This window comes from Magnolia sinica, chromosome 18, assembly GCF_029962835.1.
Source record: "Magnolia sinica isolate HGM2019 chromosome 18, MsV1, whole genome shotgun sequence".
NCBI classification, from domain to species: Eukaryota; Viridiplantae; Streptophyta; class Magnoliopsida; order Magnoliales; family Magnoliaceae; genus Magnolia; species Magnolia sinica.
Window position 1 is genome coordinate 18908483 of NC_080590.1, and position 19479 is coordinate 18927961.

The 19479-nt window shown below is 38.3% G+C and overlaps 1 protein-coding gene across 1 annotated transcript; it reads left to right on the forward strand.

Annotated features, from left to right (window-relative positions):
- The first annotated feature begins 9629 nt into the window (after positions 1–9629).
- Positions 9630–18367, forward strand: LOC131233291 (E3 ubiquitin-protein ligase XBAT33-like). The gene is made up of 10 exons (XM_058229941.1): positions 9630–10010; positions 10130–10189; positions 10819–10890; positions 11012–11193; positions 11955–12115; positions 12221–12279; positions 12403–12449; positions 12592–12735; positions 14215–14306; positions 17193–18367. The coding sequence occupies exons 1-10, from the start codon at positions 9834–9836 to the stop codon at positions 17726–17728; spliced, it is 1530 nt and encodes a 509-aa protein (XP_058085924.1). The 5' UTR covers positions 9630–9833; the 3' UTR covers positions 17729–18367.
- The last annotated feature ends 1112 nt before the right edge of the window (positions 18368–19479 follow it).

Here is a 19479-nt window from a genome sequence, read left to right on the forward strand (position 1 = left end):
GTTATAGGTGATCCATGCTATAGGTGATCCACGTCATGGTGGACCATACATGGCGTTACACGTGACCACAGCGTGCGAGGTATGCCATCTCACTAACTGGCTCACATGTAGTTCCCATAATATTACAAAAACAAGGAAAGGCATTCCCACTCTTGTGAGTGGGCCACCAAATGAAGGAAAAACGCTAACTTTGACTGGTTGGATTGAAGATCGGCTGATACACCGAGTTCTCTTCTTTTTTTCTTTTTTTTCTTTTTGTCTCTGCTCTGAGTGTGGTAAATCCTTTAGAGAGGGACAAGAAGGGTAAATGGATGATATTTAAGCCATTTTTATCCCTCCGAATCAGAGCTTGGGAGGGACAAGTAAACCCTTACGATAAGCTTTCTGATTTAAGCTAGGCTCATGCAAACCGAAACATATGATAATTCAGGAATTGGTCCAGCACATACCCCAACTAAAGCATATGATAATTCAGGAATTGGTCCAGCACATACCCGAACCAAAACTCACAACCGGTTAAATGGGGAATCGATTTGGCTTAATTAAAGCTGGCGGAGCTTCAATGGCCTTTGAGTGTGGTGTAGCCGATCAGTCGCTAGACTGTTGGTTTCTTGTGTTAGGCTTACCTCGGCTCAATTTGACTCACTCGGGCTTGACAATTGTTTGACGGTATGATTTTACCCTTGAAAATGTTCTTATTAGGATTCATTAGGATTCATCTGAAATATGAGGTGTCTATAGTGAACAGGAGTATATTTTTAAAGGTTTAGGTGTACCTATAATTCAAAGTAACATGTGTGCACATCCCATATGCAAAATAACTGGTGGTTATGATTTGTACATCAAGTGTTTCAAAATGCTCGGTTTAATTTGATATTTGGGTGGCCCATTTGGCGAATATAAGTATGGTATACGATCAAATAATGGACAAAAATTAAAGTAGTTGAACAATTAGAAACTTAATCATGTAAATGGATTATTGTATGGTTAATTTTGTAAACGAATAAGCATAAAGTGGGGTTTTTGGGTGATTCTTATGTATGACACTTATATTGTTAGATTCAAGTGACCGTTCGCGAAAACAGGTTACATATATCATTATTTTGATGGTAGTTAAACATATTCAAAGATGATGAACAAGATGAACGGATCTAAATCTTAATTTAATGTGTATATGAGCAGATATGGACAATTGATAGTTAGTTTATTATGATCAGATTGTCTAAAATCGACATGAACAGTTAGATATCTTCATCTAGTGGTAAGTAGTTGATTGGATGGTTGGTTTTTTATAAACATGTGAGAATACCAGGGTACGGATCTTATAATACATCTAGTTGGACTCTCTATCTCTTTTGCTCAAGGTGTTGGATGGTCCAGATCCACCTGATACTGATCTGTTATCGAGGTTGGATCTAGTTCTCATATTCTCTTAATTTCGATTAATGTACAACTTGGGACCTGATCTGCCGATGTTCATTCTCTCCTTATTTAGGTTTGAAGTATAAACAAATTTACTTGGATAAGGGTCCAATATTTGAATATTCAGAACATTCTCGAATGCCATAGACTTTCCGAATGTCTCTAGAAAGATCATTCATTTTAGAAGGGTTGAGAAACGGCCTCACCAAGCGTATCATAGTCAAATTTGTGATAAGATACATTCTCTCGACGATTCTTTTATAGACGTGTTAGCCGTATTGTCTCATTAATCATGACTACATGGATACAACCATTTGCTCCCTTAAAAGGTTATGCATAAGGGTTTATGCATCCACATTAATAACGAAATACATATCGTCGAAGACATATCAATTGAAGATATCTTCCAGCCGAGTAGGATTTTCACCAATAATATTCCCGTAGTGTCAACAAGTGACTACTTTTCACTAGTTCATATCAAGGCGCTGAAATTGGGTGTAAACACAATCTAGATTACTTGGGACATCACTAAAATCATCATTGGAAGAGCCTAATAATTTGATTATTGACCGTAAAATGGACTATAAGAAAGAGAATTACCATTTATGCCATGGTACAAGAAGTTCAAATTGTTAGGATTATATGTGGCTTACATGTATGTTGTTGATGCGGAAATTTGGTTAGCCTTCCCCATGGTACAAAAAATGTTTGCATGAGTATTGTCCCCATTGCTCCATCAAAGCATGATACAATTTTTCTTTTTTTAAGTGTCAATTTGGATTTATGAAAAGCATGAGAAAGGAAATAATTTTTTTTATTGGGAAACCTTATTTACAAAAACTGTGAGAAAAGAAATATTATTTTACTTATTTGTTTTTTCAACGTGATTTTTGTAGAAATTTAAAATCTATTTTTATTTTTGTTAATTGGCAAGAAAAAAAAAGTCATGTAAATAATTTTTAGTAGTCACTGGCATATGTTAGATTAGCACATGTGACACATATAACACATGTGAGATGCTTGGATATGAATAATGGCACATGTGGCATACATAGCGTATGTGGGTAGCAACCTGCTCTACATCACATGTTAAGTGCACATTGGCACATATGGCACAAGACATGCATCGATAAATTTGACATGTGGATGTTAAAGCTAGATGATGTTACTTGTGCACATGGACACCATTGGCATGTGTCATATTTGAAGGATTGAAGATGGACAATGGCACGTGTGTTACATTGGCGCATGTGGGGTGCTTTACATATGTGGGGCACACGTAAGATGAATAGTGGTACATGTAATACAATAGTACAATGAAGCATAAGAGAGAATGGATAATGACACATGTGGCACGTTAGCACATTGGGAGCTCTTTACACATGTGAGGCACTAGATAAGATGAATGGTGGTATATGTGGCATAGTGGCCCATGTAGGGTATGACTGAACACTGTCTTATTTGGCAAATGTGAGGTGATCGAACATAAATATGAATGCATTTGGGTTTTAATCATTTAGAAATCCATTTTACTTTCACCATAAGAAATGCATTTCTTAAGATTGAATGTGGAAAAATAAATAAATTTATTTTCCAATAAAAATAAAAACTAAGAAATAATGTTTCCCACACAATTTCCTATAAGAGAAGCTTAGCAAATAATAGATTCTAAGAGGTTGTTTGGCACCATGGGTTTGGGGGGATTTAAGAGGGTTTCAAATCCCCTAGATGTTTGGCATCATAAAGTAATTGGGTTTTCGAATCCCCTCAGAGAGGGGTTTTGAAATCCACGGTGAGAGCTTGGATTGCACCCAAAATCATTTCAATAGTTGCATGTGTAACATGTGTGTCACCGTACTATTATTCTATTGGGCACATGGCCCACTAATGATATCTAAAAACAATCAGACTATCAATGACATCACCATTAATTACTTTACTATGATGATCAACACCATCCAAACATTGTCCATGTAAATCAACGGTTAGAATCGTTGGTTAGTCACTCGGACATGATATTTTGCTTGTGGCCCATCCGAGACTTAGAATTTCATCATTTTTGGACAAAATATATATTTCAGCTGGCTTATTACAACCATTGTGTCAAACACTACATATGTCACTAATTAGATCTATTAAAGTTGATTTAGTAATTAAATTCAAACCCTCAAAAATATACAATGCATGGCTACTTTTGGATTAAAGTTGATTCCCAATTGGAACCCTAAGTTTTATGAAAAATATTATATTCTTTTTCATCTTTTTTATTAATCCAAAAAGACCTGGAGGTTAAAAAATAATAATTTCAAATTCCTTGTTTTGGATTTATTTCAGCTTTTTGTTTGTTTTGTTTGTGGGTTTGCTTCCTCACCCACAGGGTCCGGGTTTTGTCACGACAACAGTAGTTGTGGTACTACTGCAACCTATTTGAGTTTACAGGGAATGTTCCTACGTAAATCTGGACCTTTCAGATTGTCGGCCACGTCTAGCCAAAAATAACCGATTGGACCATATTAATTGTCAGATTTTTCTTGTTGGAATTTGACCATTGATCACTTTCTTTTTAGCCTTCATTTGATGCTTAGAATTTTCAAATCGATGGGCAGCGATGGAACCCATGATCTGGGCAATCTTGATTGGTATGGATGTATGCCACGTGTAAAGTGGATGGGATGCCATCCATCCCATCCTAGTGAGGTCACGGTGGCAGGATTTCAAATTTTGTTTTAAGGTCTGGTGGTAGTTTTAGGCGGGTTGCTCAAGGTACAGCGACATATTCCGACCCGATCTAGTGGGTCACCAGGAGATGGATGATAAGGCCAAAATTCAAAGAGATTGGATGACTTTACCAAACCTATGCTGTCTGGATTTGCTTGTTGAATGTGGAGCATTCCTTTGGCCGTTGCTTTTGCAGGCTACTGCTTGTAAGCTATCGTCCAAATCCTTTCCTTTCTGACAATTGCAGGAGCTTCTGGCTGTCTAGCTTATCCACAATCCACACCACACATGTTTGCCACGTGTACCTATCATAGCTGCATGTTAGAGGAAGCGGATTGCGTCCGACCAGATCTTTGTGCGGGCCACCGTGATATGTCTGTTTATCAACCTGTCCATTCCTTTTTCTTAGATTATGTCAGGTATATGCCAGAAATGGGACAGATCCAATGTTCTAGTGGACCATACCGAGGTGGGTGGGACCTCTGGCTCACAGTGATGTATGTGCCTTAAATCTACACCGTCCAACCATTTTGAAAGCTTATTTTAGAGCATGATCCCAAAAAATAAAGCATTTCTAAATCTTATGTGGACCATACTACATGAAACAGTAGTGTTTGAATCCCCACTATTAAAAACTTCATGAGAGCCATTGGAATGTTTATTTTCATCCAACCTGATGAGAAGGTCACAATGACATGGATGAAGAGACCATACAAATATCAGCTTTATCTAAAACTTTTGTGGCTAAGGAGAAGTTTTTATTAGTCAATTACTATTGTTTCCTGTATTAGGGTCTGCCAGATACTTGGATCTACTTTTTTTCATTATTCCCTAAAATGAGCTTTTAATACGGATGCATGGTGTGGATTAGTCACGGTCAGGGGTCCCACCCCTGATCTGAGGTCTCACCTAATCCACTCAACCAGAGTTCTTGCATTTAATGCAACCCAAGCTTATTATTTAGTGTGGTATACTAAAGTCTTAAATATGCTTCGTTTTTGGGCCTATAACTTAACATGACTTGAACAACGTAGATAGGCCCATACATCATGGTGAGCCTCTACAAATTTCTAGCCGGACATTGTAAGGTCCAACCGCAGGTAGACTCAATCTGCTTCCCATCTACGCCGCTCATCTGTTTTGACTGCTCATTTTAGAGCAATATAAATAACTGAAGCAAATCTAAATCCCAGGTGGACCGCAACACAGGAAGTAGTCATTGTGTCATTGAATACCCATAATTGAAAACTTCTTGGGGGCCATCGGAATGTTTATTTGACATCCAACCCGTTGATAAGGTCAAAAAGACATATATATATATATATATATATATATATCATGGTGGCTCCACATAGCTTGGGGCTGTAGAATCATGCAACCTCCGGGCGCTGCAGGCCATCCGCATGCATGAGAAAGCATTGGTCAATGAAAATGTGAAAGCAGGAAAAACATACAATAAATAAAGCATTGGCTAATGCGAAAGCAGGAAAAACATACCAGAATTTAGATAGTTGTTCCTGAGAGCGACTACATCCATGGGAAAGAAAATCAAGGAAATTTTTTCTTCCGTGGTGAAGATTACAATGTACGACATCTCTCTCACTCTCTGGCACCTAAAATAGGCCACCAAACCTTATACTTGTGTCCAAATCTTAACTCAAAAAGACAAAAATGCCCCCAAAAGGTGGCACGTGTGTAACAAACTCCATAAGGAAAATAGCAACATAGAATTATAGACACACATGCATGGTGTCATTCTATAAGCATTTCGTTGAAAAACCAAACTCTATATACTAGAAAAGGTGGCACGTGCGTAACATAGGTACAAAATGGATCGGGAGAATGAAATATAGGAGAAGCTTAAAATGAGAGAGAAAAATCAGAGAAATTAATGGATTGGGTGAATGAAATATAGGTGAAGCTTAAAATAAGAGAGAAAAATCAGAAAAATTATGGTAAATGTGTGGGTTAACACAGAGAGAAGGGTGTTCATGATTTTGTCAATGGACAATCAATCTCCATGTTTTCTTGTGTTGTAGCTTAATCGAGCTTTTGATATCTATTTCAAAATTTTTTGGCTAATATCTTAACATGAGCCGGTGCGACATATTTAACGTGATCATTCCAGTGGGCCCTATAAAGCTTTTGTTGCACAATCTCTCTACTACGATGTTTTATGTGGGTTACATGTAAAGAAGAGGGAAAGTTCGAGCAAACTACTTAAAAGATTAAGAGGATACGGATAAAATCTAAACTGTTGTAAGTTTTTCACAGGTAAAATCTAAAATCATATGGTGGACAACAACTGCATTTTTTATTCTCCAAATATCCATGACTTCATTTAAAATGTCCCCCCTTATCTTTGGAATATACAAAAGTTTTCCCACTCTATGAAACTAATTGCAAAAGTAAAAATGTCTAAAAGTTGATTGCATTTTATATAATATATATTTGACTATCTTTTGTTGAATCTATGTTCATCACATATCTGATGCCCACCTATTCATCACCTATCCATTGCCTACCTATTGAAGGGTTAGCATTCATTTTTAGCACATGATCAGCTATCCATGGTGGTTTAACTTATATAAATAATCTTGATTTCAATCCTGTAGGCACCACTTGCCTTCTTGTATGAACTAAAAATCTTAACAAACTCATTTTGTAGATCTCAACTAAACTAAAAGAAAACAAAATTTCTAAAAAAAAACTCATCTAGCAGACTTAAACTAAAAGAAAGCTAGCACCCCAGTGAACAAAGGAATGACGTTACAACACCTTGACTCTTTGCTTTTTTCTCTTTCTAATATTCTCTTTATCCATTTTTACGTGCTTTTCCACGCTCTTGATAGATGACCTGTGGTAAGTAGCAGTTTCATCCGAACTGGCCATGGTAGGCATCAACAGTTTAAATTCAACAAAAAACCGTCTATTAATTATTAGTTACTTCCTTCGAATCAATTTGAATTTCTGACCATCGCCAATCTAAAGTGGGTCACATTATTTGGACGGTTTAGTTGAGTTGATTATAGCTTAAGTGTACAATTGTGAGTGCATGCACATAATATATCAGTCTTCCAAAGTTTGAATTAGCTCCCTCCTAAGACAAGAGCTGCCATTCAGGCCTCAAATCCCTCCATTTTAAAGGCATCGTGCAGGTTTCGAATCTCTCCAATTCAAAGAAGAGAAGTTGGCTAAGCTCGCTTGAGTGTGAATCCCTACTCATCTACACACACAAGAAAATATGGCACATCTGTGTAACATCTCAGGTTTTTGTCACATGTGTGACTTTGTTTAGGTGAGCCATAGGCCTCAAAACAGACAGATGGCTTGAAAAGATCTATTTTACTGGTATGTTCATTTCCCTACACTGATCAACTTACTAAGTGATGTGTCTGTACTTTAAAAAAAAAAAAAAAAAAAAATCAGAAAATCTATCCTTGATGAGAATCCCTGACTCAAGACATGTCTCTTTTTTGAAGCAATTTGGATTCAAGCAAAGTTGTATTGTCATAGTTAATTTATTTGTGGTTTGTCAAGCCCTGATATGCATGAGAATATAAAAAGTAAAAACAGTGTTAAAAAATATGGGCATAACCAAGGACTTTTTTTCTTTTTTTTTTCACACATGCACATACCCCACGCACTCACGCCATACTATGGGATTTCACTACCTATGGATACTCGAACCCTGGACCAGGTGTTGAAACCCCTGAGAGTCTACCACCGGAGCACGAGTAAGGATCCGAGCATAACCAAGTACTGCATGTCTTTGCAAGGCTACAGTGACAGCAAGGATAACGGGTCTCTAGTTCAATGTATGCAAGAAGACAGTGTTCAACGTACATGCATTTCATGTGTGCAGCTGCTCAAGTGTTGCTTATGTTCAAAAAAGCATCCTATTTATCAGTCCTGACATTAGGTGGGATAAAATTGCATTTGATCTTATGCAAATTGTACCCTGCTCTTGGAAATGACCAGAAGGATTGGATTAATCTATGTATTATATGATTTAGTCCTATATATTTTTGGTTAACTTTGAAATCCATTACATTTGTAGACTCCAAGTTGATGCATGTGTTTTATCGGTGCCATCCATCCACATATATGCACCCTTTACATGAGATAATTGAGTTACATATGCATACATGCGATCAACACCAATTATAAAATATGGTTAGTTAATTATTCTATGATCCACTAAATGCAAGTTTTAATTAATATAATATATTTTTTTAGATGAAGAGTTTGATCTCAAACATGGGAGTGGTGGTCAAAATATCATGTTATTTTCATATAAACATTGTGCAATAATGATGTTATATCCATTAGAAATACTGTGCTGAAAATATTAAATAACATTTGAAAAAATAAAAAATTAAATAATAAAATAAAGTAAGAAAAGATAACTTGTTTATTTGAGTCGAAGCGTGACTGGGTCACTCAGCTCGAAATCATATTCGCCATCCTTATACCACGTCCTAAGTGAAATATGAATCTTGGACAGTTGGCTTTCAGGATACAACAACTATTACTCGACTCCAACAATGCACTCGTTGTACATAAATTTGAACCAACATGCAGAAATTAATTAAAGTTAGTTGACTAAGCAACAAACTCAATTAACAAAACAACATTAAACCAAAGATAAATTTTGAAAACACAAAGAAAAAAAATCATTAGTTTGAATGAATGAATTCAGAATAAGAGTGTATATATAAATCAATTAGGTGCTTAAAACAATATTTCAAATGGGATAGGTCCGCTAGGATTGAACCTAACTGGTGTGACCATTCGAATAGAGGCATCCTTGGTTTGAAATTCACATAAAATTGACGGTTACAAGTATTACTCCCGGGGTGTGGGATAAAACAATTAGTGACAGGTTTACTCTCAGTCCTCGCACAAATCCACACCTGGACCCAACACATCCGCAGGACGGCTTGTGCACACATCAGCACACATGGGTAGTCAATAATCTAAGTTTGGGCTAATGGCGTAGGCCCCATTGGACCAAATTCACATGTCCCATGAGAACGAAAATGAGTTCAAACCCTATGTAAAGCTACTCTCTTATATGCTTAAATTTTTCTTCGATAAATTCGCACGAGAAAGAGGAAAAATATATTAAAAACAAATCACTTATATAAAAATTAACAAAAAATTTTAAATTTTAAAATAAATTATTTTAAAATATAACAAATTTCCATGCAATTCTATACCATGCCGCTGAATGCTCCAAACTGGTCCTAAATGTTTAATAAGTTAAAATTGGTCAAGATGAGTGAAAATGAACCGTCCACGTTAACCTCCCGCACAGATGCTGCTGTGGATCTGAGCTCCGTTGTCCTGAGAGTACTTGACAAATCAGAAATAGAATTACTTGTCCCAAGACTACTGTCAGCAAACGAAACTTTACTTGCATCAAACAGCTCCTTGGTACGGCACGTGTTGTGGCTGCGCGTGGATGGTTCTACCTCGAATAGCATGATCTCTCTCTCGCGCGCCCGTTTTACTCTTCTTTTCTTGTTTGAGTTCGGTCGAGCAGTTGACCTACACAGGGTAGAAAACAGCGAGTTCCTATCTCACATCTCTTTCTTTTCTCTTTCCCTTACTAATGCTGTTACTGTGCTGATTATAGAATGGCTGAGATTGGTTCCCTCTGGGGGTAGTAAGAATAGTAGGAGTTAGAGATGGGGAATGCGTTTGGATGCTCTGCATCGGGGGAGCGTTTGGTTTCTGCAGCAAGAGATGGAGATTTGGTGGAAGCGAGGATGCTGCTCCACTTCAATCCATCCCTCGCTCGCTATTCCACCTTCGGTGCCCTCAATTCCCCTCTCCATTTCGCCTCCGCCAAAGGCCACAATGAGGTAATTCAATTTCCATTCCAATCCCTCTTTCCATTTTCGAGATTTTCTACTTTGATTTCTCTTTGTTCATGTCATTGCTCTGGTTTTCTTTTGTATTTCTCTTCCTTTTCCCTTTCTAGATTGTTTCGTTGCTGTTAGAGAATGGCGCTGATGTAAATACCAGGAATTATTGTGGGCAGGTATGTGAGACCTCTCTCTCTCGGACTCGTTCTTACGATCTATTTGGATTTGTTAGATGCCCGAACAGTCATTACCGATTTCCTTTTAGTATTATCATTAATCATTTTACTTCTTTTTTTTTTTTTTTTTGGTTCTGATGTGTAGTGTACAATGCTCGATTGAGCATTTGTTTGGCCTAACAAAATGTGCATGCAGGTCTGGCATTTTGACGATCTAAACCGGTCGTATGGTGGGCCCCATGGGAGATGGGAGATAAACTGTAGATCTCCACCACCGGATGATAAAACTGTCCGATTTGGCCCCTGTTAAGTTTGGGTGACTGGTTGTAATTGGCCATTTTCATCAGACAGATGGGATCATCTGGAGGGGGAGATAGTTGGGCTTGGGCATGGCCCATCTCATGATAGCACCAACTGTATCAATGGTTAAGGTTACTGGAAGGTGTGCCTGATATGTATCATTGTGTGGTCGAACGAAAAAAAAAAAAAAACCATTTCTTTCAATCAAGCAACATATAATGCATTTTTCTTTATTGTTTTTATATTAAAGTTAATGTCTTGAATTAGCTGTGTATTTTGATCTTTTTGATCTGCATTGGATCTAATCATGAAGTTTCCTTGCATTGAAGACGGCATTGATGCAAGCTTGCCGATATGGGCACTGGGAAGTAGTCCAGACCCTTTTGCTATTCAGAAGCAATGTAGGTTGACCCCCCTTGAATGTCTACTTAACAGTGTCTCCTTCTTTGGTTTTCTGTTAGTTATGATATTCTGAGGCTATATGCAGCTCTTTATGTTTTATTATTGTGTCCATCTTTTAAGGTTACAAGAGCAGACTACCTCAGTGGCAGGACAGCTCTGCATTTTGCAGCAGTAAATGGGCATGTCAGATGTATAAGGCTTGTAGTTGCCGACTTTCTTCCAAGTGCTCCCTATGAAGTGATTGCCTCTGAGGTTGATGGTGATAGCGATGATGGTTTGTCAAGGCAAAGATTTGATCATTCGTATGTGGTTTGTTTCTCAATCTGTCTATTTTTTTAAAAAAAATTTAATTTTCCTTTTCTTCTTCTTCTTCTTCTTCTTCAAGAACAAAAACTAAAAGAGTAAACAAAGAGAGGCAGACCAACAAGATTCTTGTTTGCTTTCAAAGTGTACTGGAACAATATAACAAAGATATTCATTTCCAAAAAAATAAAAATAAAATAAAAAATGATATGAATGCTATTATGATGTCATGTCTCCACTGTACATGTCGCAAATATGTTTAGTGATTGAGTCATTAATCCGGTGGGTCAAAACATGGACTCGGCATAGGCCAAAAGTGGCAGTAATTTTCTGACTGGATGGATAACTCCGACCATGTGATTGTTTTGAGTTTTGCCCATACGATGTTGACCATTCTCATTCTTTTAGCTAAGCATCCCCTTCTCAGTCCACCAATTGGATGGGCATCAAAGTCCCGTTGCCTTCTGTTTTGGGCTGCGGCCTACCCCCTCGGTGGCCCACAAAAACCTTCCTGATCACCTTATAAAAGTGTCACCTCTACCATATACGGTGTTTTTGTGTCCTCCATTGGACTCCATGAATCCAATGCCCCTCCTAGTAGCATTCCTTTGATGAGGTTGCTGGTGCATCTATTTTGAACTGCGAGTGTCATAGCATCTTTTATCTGTTCCAATGCAAAGCATATTTATTGTTACTTCTAGCAATTTGTTCTCTCTGAAGGATTAATATTTTTAAATCCCACTCAATATCGTCGATGCAGTGCTCTCTCCAAGTTTGTGAGCAAGGCAGCCGATGGTGGTATAACTGCTCTTCACATGGCTGCATTGAACGGATACTCTGATTGCGTACAATTGCTGCTTGATATTCATGCAAATGTCTCAGCTGTGACATTCCGCTATGGCACATCAATGGATTTAATAGGTGTGTTTTTGTTTAAAGATATCTGGATTAAATGTCAGCAATGCAAGACTCTCTTTTTTGGTTCTCTGTTCTATTATTTTCCAACATCCAGCTTTTCTTTGATAGGAGCTGGAAGCACCCCTTTACATTATGCTGCTTGTGGAGGAAATCTCAAATGTTGCCAGGTATTGCTCTACTTGAACTTATTCTCTATTTAGCTTTCAAGTGTGTTGTGACATGTCTTATTATCAGACGCTTTTTACCAGTTTGTTTTGAATCTAAAGGATTTTTTTTCTTCCTTTGTGCAGATCCTTCTTGCAAGAGGTGCTAGTCACAAGACATTGAATTGCAATGGGTATTTGTTCTAATTTACTCTCTAGAATAAGTGATTTGTTTCTTAATGGTTATGTTTTGTTGCCTGGTATAGCTTCTACCCGACTAGTGAATGAATTTTTTAAAATTATTTTAACATGCTGAAGTCCTTATGCTCTTTTCAGGTGGCTTCCATTTGATGTTGCTAGGATATGGGGACGCCATTGGCTTGAGCCATGGCTGGCACCAAATTCCAACTTGACCCTACCAGCATTTCCTCCATCAAAATTTTTGTCCTTGCCTCTTATGAGCCTAGTCAATATAGCAAGGTATTTGCATTCTCTTGTGGTAACCTTCCCTTTATTTCCACTCTTATAGCATTTGAAAACTTTTACATATTTGGATAAGTTTGGTGTCCTTTGTCTCATAGATTGCTAGATTCAACATTAAGAATTACAAGTAATCTTTTCACATTTTTAGGAGTGTTTATGTGGGCATAAATATGATTAGATTAGCAACAGTTCAATGTCAGTTCGGACTACGATGCAAAATGTTTTAGGTGTATGTTGTGCAAACAACAATTTTCTCCTATTTGGACATGGTTGAAGGGTGAAAGGTCCATCTGAAGTAGATTCTAAACTATCTTTTAACTTTTAAAAAACCCACCATGCATGAACTTCATCATTTATGTGCCGGGCTTAGAAGTCGCACTCATTTGAAGAAATAGATAACAGTGTTTTGTATGATTTAGTCGAAATGCTCTGCAAGCCACACAGATTAGATATTTCATTTTGTCGATCGCTATGTGATCTGGACACTGAGACGTGTCTCGGCATCGGACATGATGTCTTTTAAAAGTCAGATTCTCTGACATCATGAGGGAGAGGTTGGATAAAGTGAGGATACAATGATGATATGTTATGACAAAGGGAAGTATGACAAGTGTGGATTACAGTTTTGTTGGATAAAGTGAGGATTGTGTACATGTGAAGTACTTTCATGATCAATTTTGACAGTAATGTTTTTTGGTATTATTTGCTGGGGTTTAATGATGGTGGTGATGGGTGTCATGGTGGGTTTACAGTGGTGGGGTTTCATGGTGATGATTTGCAGTGATGAGGCTTGGATTGATTGGGATCACAATGATGGGTTTTGAATACAGAATTGAATCTTCAGTATAATGGGTCCCTGTAAAGATAAAGAGTCACACCTGGAATTGAAAGATGAGCCTGCCAATTGACATAAACGGCTATGGAGTCAAATAGATTTTAGATGAATCTCAAATATTTATTCATCAAAGATCATCCGAGGAAAGAACAATCTTGATTTGATGCCATGTTAGCTTGAGATACTTGTCTAAAATATCATGATTAAGAAAGTGAGAGGGATTTAGCTCCTATGTCTTTAATTGCCAAGGAAAAAATACTACTATTAAGAGGAAAAATAAATGAAGCAATAAAATACAGAAAACAGCCCAAAGGCCAAAATTGAGGTAAAAGAGAGAAATACAATCGAGGTCTTGTAATAAATGATACATTATATCTAAGTACCTAATAAGTTATTTAACACAACAAGCATCAGTAATAATTAATTTAAAATATTTTCTTTAGTGTTTATTGTGGAAATCCTAACTGTAGTCTTTTCATAGAGGCATCAATGGATATGGCTCTCTGACTTTGTTTGCTGAGGTTTTCATCGTGCAGAAACTGAATTTAAAATAATAATATTAATAAATTAATATTTAGAATTTATACAAAATCAATTTTATGATGTGTTGAGCGTAATCATGGCATGAGATTTCTCTGCAGAGAGTCTGGGTTGCAATCCTCGACTAGTTCCTCTGATGATAATGATACTTGTGCCGTCTGCCTCGAGAGATCCTGTTCTGTTGCTGCTGAAGGTATGCTTCTCTTTCCCTGTATTTTCTAGTTATTGACATCAAAGTTCTTTTCCTAGTTTCTAGGTTTTCTTTTAACCTACTGCGGTAGTTGGTATTTCTTTAGTTATATGACCATGCAGCCACACAACTGCCTACAGTCAGCTAAATAGCTGTGAAAGTATGCATTTCCATAGTAAGTTTCGACTAGTATTTCTGGCGAAATATTTTGGACTTTAGTCCTTTACTTGATTGTGGTCCATGTTTAGGGCTGTCCACCGGCTGGGCCTGGGGTTGGTGTTGGCTCTGATTTTGAACTGTTCAGGCCAGCCCTATTCAAAATTTGATTTTGCTTGTCCCATACCTATTGACCACCCTATCCGTATTTGCAGGATCAGAGAACCCTTGAAACTTCTCTGACTTTTCTTTCGCTGTGATGACAAGCTTGCAATAAGTTAACAGTAAAACTTTGCGGTTCTCTTTGTGAAAATTCATGAAGGTTTAGGCTGAAGATGAAGTTGATGCAGGATGTGAATTTAAATATGATATGTAAGATTTCAGGCTTAGATCACACCAATTTAGAAACAATCACACAAATTTCACATCCCACACGAAAATCCAAATATTCAATTAAAGGGGAATCTATGCGTGTCCAAGCCGATAAAGGCTAGGACTGGACCAATAAAAATTATAAACCAAACGATGTCAAAGGGAAATAAAATCAACTACTCATGCATAAAAATCAGTCCCTAATCCAAGGGATTCCCTAATTTCAATTCAAGGAACCCTAAGGTGATAAAAAGGGGCAAATCAATTAGGGATCATGTAATCTAGGGTTAGGATTAATGAAAAACGGCTATGAGAGGATAAAAGAGGATAAAAACCTGAGCCAAAAGATGATCCCGCGTGTGGACAGCAACAATGGCCCAGACGGACGTGAGTGTGATCCCGGCCGCACGTGTGTGGGGCCCACTATTCAGAAAAAGGTCACCTTAGCCCTGGTCGGCCAGGGATGGCTCCAAAACCTCCAAATCTCAGCTCGATCCGATATATGGTTTGTGCGTGGTGATCCGCCGAAGTTTCAGCTCGCCTGTAGGGTCAAATTCTGAAACCTGCTGTAATGAAGAAATCTGATGCAACAAAAGGATAAATTCGAAGTACGGATGGTGAGAGAAGATGGAAAAAAAAAAAGATGATGGAAGATGGGGGTAAATTGGGATCGATGTGGCTTCGCACCACGGTAGTTAGCCCTTCGAAAATGGAGGGCTTCGCACCCACTTTTGAATTCTTCCACAACTCACGAAGAGAGCAGAAAAATAAAGCAGGAATTTTTTATTAACTTCAATCAATGAAAAGAACAACAAGGGGTGCCTATTTATAGGGAGAACCCTATATCCAAAAACTCGCACCATGTGCGACACCTATTACTTGGCGATGAAGTAAACTAAAATAAAAACCAAACAAGGAAATCTAAAACGTTCACGATATTCTAAATAATAACAATAAGCAAAACCTAAAATATAAAACCAATCCGACGAGTGGGCCACGATCATGAGATCCCATGGTGGACTTTTCTTGACAATCGGGCCACTTTTCTGAACCAAAACTTGACTTCTAGCTAGGAGGCCCTCCCTGGACGTCGTCATCGAGCCAGATCGATGGTGGGGTCCTCCTTCTTCGTACGTACGTGCGTAGGGGGGGCAGCATGAGTGCGCGTGTGCTCGTGATGTCCCCATCAGAAGTTCTATAATCCTTCTTTTGAAAGCTGTTAAAATTTCGGATATTACTTTGTATCGCAAGTTAGAAGAAGCAGAAGTAAATGCAAATGGTAATAACGAGAAGCAACTAGAACAAATACTGCTGAATTGGACTCTTCATGGAGTTAACAGTGACTGAATGGATGAGTGAACCAATAAGTTTGTACTAGGTCTGTTTGGATGTATCTCAGACTTAGTATAGAATCGAATGCACCTTGGCTTGTGTGCATTTTGCAGAAGTCAGGCCAGTTTGGTGTATCTTGCATAGTCCCGATGGTGGGATGGCCTAAAGCTATCCTGTGTACAAAATGCGCATCAATGTGAGAATTGGTCCATGGTGGGACCCGATATTATTCCATTCTCATTCTGAGTGGCGGATGCACTCCAGTGCATATTTAGCTGATGATTAAAACTGGCTTTAACAATATTGTGACAAAACCAATTTAAGCAAAACACGGGACACCTAGGCTAATTGAATTAAGCATAAATGGGATTTTTTTCAGAAAAAAAAGCATTAACAATTTAAATACCTACCTGTGAAAGCTGAATAGATCTGATATACAACCCAACAAGGAAGACATTATGCATGATTTGACCTTTTCCCTTAATTTTCCCTACTTTTTGAGTTATTTGTTGCTATTTGATCATGTATCATTCGGTAAACAAAATTTTCAGCACCATTTATATTCAAGGAAGGAACTACATTTAACCCAGTGGGGCACATTGAAGTATCTACTGAATGAGATTATAGGCTCCTGATGTATCAGGACGTGAGTAGTATCCTGATGAACCAGACACCAGTGTGTGCTAGTGGGGTCCATGGTTCTTGGATCTGAACTGCTGATCTGCTTGATCCAATTGTGGACAAGGAATGCTGAAATTTCCCATGTTGAAAACCCTTCGGCCAGTGGCCTACAGACGGGAAAAAACTCATGTAGAAAAAGGCCAAAGGTTGGATGGATAGATTTTGCATGGAAGATTTTGGGGCAACCCCTGATCATCAGTGGGGTACAGGTTATTGTTCTGGATGAAAGAACGTTGCACAGCAGGATCTTAGTCACATTGTGGTGCACCCGGACCTTATAATAATTCTTCCCATTGAATTGCTCTGGAGTAATAATTATCCCTTGCTTCTTCTTTTTTTTTTTTGCAGGCTGCAGGCATGAACTCTGCGTGCGATGTGCACTCCATCTTTGCTCAACGAGCAACATCACTTCTGAAATGGTCGGCCCACCTGGATCAATTCCATGCCCCCTATGCCGAAATGGCATAATTTCTTTTGTTAAATTGCCTGGTTCCCCATCAAAGGAGATTAAACAAAGGAGCTCTAGCTGCACCCCATGCATGCTTCACACATGTAATCCGGACCCCCCAGCAATGCCTCGTCCATCCGGGGTTCGCAGGAACCGTGTCGCCTCAGTTTCTTCAGATATTTTCTGCCCTGTCTCGTGCAGCCCTTTTCCTTCCATCACCATTCCCTCTTCTGTGTGCAATGACGACCCGTGCCCGTCTCTTGAACCCCAAGATAGAGAAACACAAGATCAATCTCCTCGTCGCTTGCAAAGTGTACTGGATGAGCAGGATGAAATGGAAGGTCCAACAATGGACAAGACGAGCTGTTCAAGTATGTTTTGGAACAGAAGAAACTACCACAGGGAGCATCAATGCAATTCAGAAATAAATGCTTGATTTTTCAAGAACTTGGAGGTCTTGATGCATCAGAACATGAATAGTGGCCGGACACTTGAGTCTATGCAAGTGGGGCCCATGATTAACTTCAAAACATTTATCTGATGGAACCATTTTTTATAGGAATGCCCCAAAATCTACCCAGTTGGAAGATCCTAACCCTCCACGGGGGGGCGGATCCAGACAGAAAAGGCCAGAGATAGGATGCCTATGACCTTCAGATCAGGAACATTTTAGCAGCATCATCCATCTTGGGGTCCATCAGGTCAACAGTGTTGACCACCTAATCATGGGTTTCATGCCTGCCTGCCGGGTACATCAGGACATTCATATTCAAATGCATTAGGCCTGTCTTCATCTCTAGCGGGTTTGTGAATAATCATATTCCAAAAGAGTTTTATTATTTTTATTTTTTTCTTTAAAATCAGAAATGGATGAGCAGCATCTAGTTTCTTCATGGGGTTTCTGCCAAGTTCTATGCACACGGTTGGTTCCTGTTGTGTCGGCAGCCTTCAGATCATATGGGAGATTTAGAGAGTGTTGGCATGGATGTCGAGTATGTAGATCACATGTAACTCTGTACTTCTGAAAGCAAAGCATTATTAGATTATAAACTCTCAAATCTTCTTTTTTACCCCACTTTATTTTATCGGTGATCTTCCCTCGTTCATTCCAGTTGGCCGTGAATCATGGAGATAACTAGTCTTCTCGGGTTTGGTTTTTGGGCAGTGGGACCAAGCAAGCTGGCCCACTTCTAATTTACAATCTTATCATGGCCAACTGATGATCTAATGATGAGATTTATGTACACATCTGCTTCAAATATCCTCTTCAATCTCCCTTCATGCTCACATCCGTATAGATAAGAAGAGATGATGAGGAATTAAAGCAACATTAATTTCATCCAAAGTATCAACCCTATTTTAAAATGAGAACCGGTGCCGCTAAACTCAACAGCGAAGATGGAGGTAGCATCAATTTAAAAAAAAAAAAAAAACACGTACAATATTGATAAATTAATTTATCAGGACACATTGCAGAATAGATAGGATAAATCTAACTTCTCCAACTGGGGTGGTGCAGTTGGTTATGGATGACAGCTCTCCTGGGCATGCCTAAGGGTCTGGGAACAATTTTAGAACCCATTTAAAAATCTGAGTCGACTTCAAGTCCATCTTATATTCACTAAGAAAGTGCACATGCGTGACTGTGTACACACACATAACGTATGAAACACATGTTTAACACCTGAGTTTTTTACATGGTCAGCTTTCTATGAGGAAGAATATGTTGGAATTTTTTTTACCTAAAAATAAAACCATTTTTATTCTTTAGGTGGACCACTATGTGCAGAATAAATCCGCGGCTTCAACAAAAATTTCAACACAAGGCCATATGTTCGAGTACCCATTGTGGGGAAATCCCACCTTGGTGTGAGTGTGAGTGCATGTGTGAAAAAGAACAAAAGAAAAATCTAAGTCATGGTCACATAATCATGTTGGTGAAGCTATCTCAAACTTTGGTTTCATGGACATTTGTTGGTTGGAATAGGACCGTTTGATATTTTTCATTTTCAACCATCCAACAAATATCTACAAATCTATTAGTTAGTCAAATACATTTAAATTGCGGTGCACAATTCCATTTGTATTACTTGTATGCCATGTGGTATGATGCTTCATATGCAGGCACTCCAAACTGCACAGTGAGACGTATCAATTCAAATTAAACAGACTAAATTGTGCAACGCC

Coding starts and splice junctions, on each gene's coding strand:
- LOC131233291 (XM_058229941.1), top strand. CDS start 9,834: ATGGGGAATGCGTTTGGATGCTCTGCATCGGGGGAGCGTTTGGTTTCT. Junction 11,194..11,954: donor AGGCAAAGATTTGATCATTC/GTATGTGGTTTG, acceptor TCGTCGATGCAG/TGCTCTCTCCAAGTTTGTGA. Junction 12,450..12,591: donor AAGACATTGAATTGCAATGG/GTATTTGTTCTA, acceptor TGCTCTTTTCAG/GTGGCTTCCATTTGATGTTG.